At 44.3% G+C, this 5,104-nt stretch overlaps 1 protein-coding gene across 1 annotated transcript in view; it reads right to left on the bottom strand.

Annotated features, from left to right (window-relative positions):
* Window positions 1–2,304: 2,304 nt before the first annotated feature.
* Window positions 2,305–5,104, bottom strand: part of LOC107564155 (uncharacterized) — a 4,725-nt gene continuing 1,925 nt past the window's right edge. Inside the window, exon 2 of the mRNA XM_016249164.1 lies at window positions 2,305–3,790. Within this exon, the coding sequence (XP_016104650.1) occupies window positions 2,944–3,790 (847 nt within the window). The 3' untranslated portion in view covers window positions 2,305–2,943. The remainder of the gene's footprint in view (window positions 3,791–5,104) is intronic.

Raw genomic sequence — 5,104 nt, 5'->3', positions numbered from 1 at the left:
CCACATCCCAAATGGTGTTTTGACCAATTAGACGCTGTCTTTGCTAGGGGTGTTGTATATTTCTCCTCTCAATTCATAAATCAAATGTTATCTTATCAGTCACATGGTCCGAGTTTTTCCCGCTCTTGCAGAGTATAATTTTGGACATGATTTCTATAACAAGAATATGATACATTTGACGAAGAATTGATTGGAAGAAACGTTTCAAGCAAGAAGATTCAAACACACGCATACTAAACATGAATATGACTAGTTTGGCATGGCTGTGTGAAGCTGGGGTGCAAACTTTGTCTCCTATGTTGCATTTCTCTTGTGATGCCTTCTGGTTGTGGCAGACTTTCTGACCTTCTGTGCTTGGGTGGTTGCTGTTGCACAGACAGGAATGTGGTTCTTGGAGTTGATTTGACAGTTTGTTATTGAGCGATGGGTGACTGAGGTGATGTTCTTTGGTACCTCAGAGTTTCATCAACAGTTGGCCGTGAGAGACTTGCTCGTTCTGGGTGGTTGTTGAACAAGTGCTTGTCATCTCTGATGTGGTGTACCAGATGATCACCAGCCTTCCGTTCTGTCGCTGGTCACAGCAAGTATGACTCAACTTTGTGGTCATCCATGTTCAGCTTTCCTTGAAGGAACTCTTTCATTTGTCTCATGACTTGTTCCATGTCGTCTGAGGGTAAGCTGTCTTGTTCTTCTGCATACTCAGCACTGTGCATGTCTGAGTGGTGCTGAGGTGGGTTTTGTTGTCGCTTACTCACACGAGTTGCTCTTGGATGAGTCAGGCGATTACCTTTGGATGTCTGGTTAGGTTTCCAGTTGTTCCTATCTTTTGGGTTTCTTGAGAAGCGTGGCTGTTCCCATGGATTTTTCCAGCGGCTGGGCTGAAAGCTGTCGTGGACATGGGGGTCACGTTCTCTGTGCTCTTGATGGAAGACTCTGGTGTCGTGATGCCACTGGGTGTATTAAGACCTGATAGTCTGATGTGTGGGTTACATACATGATATGGAGTTATGCATCGAAATGATTAGTTGATCACAAGTCCTTTTAGTGTCATTTAGATGCATATTTACTGTACATGGAAATGCAGTTTCTGTGCCATTCTCTGAACATAAGGACATGTTCTGTGAAGACCAGAGGTTAAAAGGTCTCTCATAAGGAATTTCAGTCTGTTCTCTGTCGTCGAGGTGGGGGGAAGTCAATCCAAAGAGCTTGTGATTGCTATCGCTGGTTTCCATGTGATGGTCACGCTGTGCATCTCTTTTGACCATTAATCTTGATTACTTGCCCCCAAAATTGACAATCTCCTTGGAATTGTCAATAAGTGTTCTTTTGTTTAAATGCTGTGAGCTACTCAAAGCTGCTAGTTGGTTCAGGCTTGTCTGTCTTGTTCTTGTGCATACTCAGCACTGTGCATGTCTGAGTGGTGCTGAGGTGAGTTTTGTTGTTGCTTACCCACACGAGTTGCTCTTGGATGAGTCAGGCGATTACCTTTGGATGTTTGGTTAAGTTTCCAGAAGTTCTTATATTTTGGGTTTCTTGAGAAGCGTGGCTGGTCCCATGGATTTTTCCAGCGGTTAGACTGAAAGCTGTCTTGGACATGGGTGTCACGTTCTCTCTGCTCTTGATGGAAGACTCTGGTGTCGTGATGCCACTGGGTGTTGTCCAGTGCAAGGCCTGAGTCTTTGGTGACAGAGTTCAAGAGTGTGGATGTTTTGTTACCTCTCTTTGAGGCCATCTTCTGCTTGTTGAGCTGCTAGTGACATCAGGCTTGTGGCGCCAGGATCTGATTTACGATCAGGTTATTTAGGTACAGGTGGTAAAGTTCAATTAGTCAAAGTAGTTTAGTAAACTGAATGTTTTAGTTCAATCTGGAAATTGTTCTAATTTGGTTCCGTACGTTGATTCGTCAATCAAATTTTGCGGAAAACTTTGTTTGGTTCTTCTAGGTTGTCAATTTAAAATGTTTACCGTTAATTTTCTAGTAACATCATTTGCAATGAAATGACTTGACCTATCGTACATGGAGCTCTCTGGCTTCCATTCCGTTTAGAGTGACTGGCGGATATTAGGTGTGGTGAGTCAATCCTAGTATCAGAACTTTGACTCTTGCAGGGTGTCTAGGTGTTTCACCTACTAAGGAAAGAGGGGAAAGAAAAGGATAGGTAAAAGAAGAACAAACAAAAACAAAGCTGCTGTGGGTTTTCCTAGCATGGCTTACAACTACTGTTGAGTTAGGATGTCATGTGCAGCTAGTGTGTCATGTACCTTAACTTAGTGTCAGGTGTTCGACCTATTGTGAGGATGGCTGCATGTTTCTTCATGGTGGGCATATGTAACTTTATGTTACGGTAAAATTTGGATATCCTACTTGTGGGAAGAAAATGTTTGTTGAATGTGTTATCAGTAGATGTGGTTACCTCTGGGTGTAGGTAATGTTGTGTGTGTGTTAATGGTGTAGTGTATGTGTGGTCAGATCTGTTTCAGTCTGTGTTGTCTCTCCCCTTTTCTTGTATGTCAGTGAAGACGGGCTCTCTGCATCCTTGGCGTGGATGAGGGCGTGTCCATGATCTAATGGGGGTCAGTCCAGCAAGGCAGGAAGTTCTTTAGCAGACAGTCAGAGCTAGTTTGGCATGGCTGTGTGAAGCTGGGGTGCAAACTTTGTCTCCTATGTTGCATTTCTCTTGTGATGCCTTCTGGTTGTGGCAGACTTTCTGACCTTCTGTGCTTGGGTGGGTGCTGTTGCACAGACAGGAATGTGGTTCTTGGAGTTGATTTGACAGTTTGTTATTGAGCGATGGGTGACTGAGGTGATGTTCTTTGGTACCTCAGAGTTTCATCAACAGTTGGCCGTGAGAGACTTGCTCGTTCTGGGTGGTTGTTGAACAGGTGCTTGTCATCTCTGATGGGGTGTACCAGGTGATCACCGGCCTTCCGTTCTGTCGCTGGTCACAGCGAGCATGACTCAACTTTGTGGTCATCCATGTTCAGCTTTTCTTGAAGGAACTCTTTCATTTGTCTCATGACTTGTTCCATGTCGTCTGAGGATAAGCTGTCTTGCTCTTCTGCATACTCAGCACTGTGCATGTCTGAGTGGTGCTGAGGTGGGTTTTGCTGTCGCTTACTCACACGAGTTGCTCTTGGATGAGTCAGGCGATTACCTTTGGATGTCTGGTTAGGTTTCCAGTTGTTCCTATCTTTTGGGTTTCTTGAGAAGCGTGGCTGTTCCCATGGATTTTTCCAGCGGCTGGGCTGAAAGCTGTCGTGGACATGGGGGTCACGTTCTCTGTGCTCTTGATGGAAGACTCTGGTGTCGTGATGCCACTGGGTGTCGTCCAGTGCAAGGCTTGAGTCTTTGGTTACAGAGTTCAAGAGTGTGGATGTTTTGTTACCTTTCTTTGAGGCCATCTTCTGCTTGTTGTAGGCCTTCTGTGTTAGGTCACGCAACTGTTGGATGGTCATGGAGCGTGGACAGGCCATGACGCCTAGATGATGGCTGACTCCAGGGTGCAGGTTTCTTAGGAAGAGGCTTTTGAAGTTCACATCCTCTTCAAGGTCAGGTTCGTTGTGTGCACCAAAGTAGGCTTGTCGGAGTCGGTTGTAGTAAGCTTGTGGAACCTCTTGTCGACCTTGCTTGATCTCCAAAGCAGTTAACAGTCCAAGTTCAGACTCAGGGTCTGTAAACTCTTTAATAAGGACCTCACGAAGTAGCTGGTAGCTTGACTTTGTTTGACTGGGCTGTCGATCTAGGAAGTTTCGTACCTCAGGACTTGATGTGGCTCTTAGGAGGTATAACCTGTCTCTGTCAGTCACCGCTGTGCATCTCTTTTGACCATTAATCTTGATTACTTGCCCCCAAAATTGACAATCTCCTTGGAATTGTCAATAAGTGTTCTTTTGTTTAAATGCTGTGAGCTACTCAAAGCTGCTAGTTGGTTCAGGCTTGTGGCGCCAGGATCTGATTTACGATCAGGTTATTTAGGTACAGGTGGTAAAGTTCAATTAGTCAAAGTAGTTTAGTAAACTGAATGTTTTAGTTCAATCTGGAAATTGTTCTAATTTGGTTCCGTACGTTGATTCGTCAATCAAATTTTGCGGAAAACTTTGTTTGGTTCTTCTAGGTTGTCAATTTAAAATGTTTACCGTTAATTTTCTAGTAACATCATTTGCAATGAAATGACTTGACCTATCGTACATGGAGCTCTCTGGCTTCCATTCCGTTTAGAGTGACTGGCGGATATTAGGTGTGGTGAGTCAATCCTAGTATCAGAACTTTGACTCTTGCAGGGTGTCTAGGTGTTTCACCTACTAAGGAAAGAGGGGAAAGAAAAGGATAGGTAAAAGAAGAACAAACAAAAACAAAGCTGCTGTGGGTTTTCCTAGCATGGCTTACAACTACTGTTGAGTTAGGATGTCATGTGCAGCTAGTGTGTCATGTACCTTAACTTAGTGTCAGGTGTTCGACCTATTGTGAGGATGGCTGCATGTTTCTTCATGGTGGGCATATGTAACTTTATGTTATGCTAAAAATTGGATATTCTACTTGTGGGAAGAATATGTTTGTTGAATGTATTATCAGTAGATGTGGTTACCTCTGGGTGTAGGTAATGTTGTGTGTGTGTTAATGGTGTAGTGTATGTGTGGTCAGATCTGTTTCAGTCTGTGTTGTCTCTCCCGACAGGCCATGATGCCAAGATGGTGGCTGACTCCAGGGTGCAGATTTCTCAGAAAGAGGCTTTTGAAGTTCACATCCTCTTCAAGGTTAGGTTCGTTGTGTGCACCAAAGTAGGCTTGTCGGAGTCGGCTGTAGTAAGCTTGTGGAACCTCTTGTCGACCTTGTTTGATCTCCAAGGCAGTTAACAGTCCATGTTCAGACTCAGGGTCTGTAAATTCTTTAATCAGGACCTCACAAAGTAGCTGGTAGCTTGACTTTGTTTGACTGGGCTGTCAATCTAGGAAGTTTCATACCTCAGGACTTGACGTGGCTCTTAGGAGGTATAACCTGTCTCTGTCAGTCACATGAGGTCTCATTTCCAGATGAAATTCGATATCTTGCAGCTAAGCCTGAATGTCGTGGCCCTCTGCAGAGTTTGGGTTGAAACTGCTGATG

Source organism: Sinocyclocheilus grahami, unplaced genomic scaffold (assembly GCF_001515645.1).
Source record: "Sinocyclocheilus grahami isolate Dianchi unplaced genomic scaffold, SAMN03320097.WGS_v1.1 scaffold914.1, whole genome shotgun sequence".
In the NCBI taxonomy this organism is placed as follows: domain Eukaryota; kingdom Metazoa; phylum Chordata; class Actinopteri; order Cypriniformes; family Cyprinidae; genus Sinocyclocheilus; species Sinocyclocheilus grahami.
This window is presented reverse-complemented; position numbering and strand designations above follow the sequence as displayed.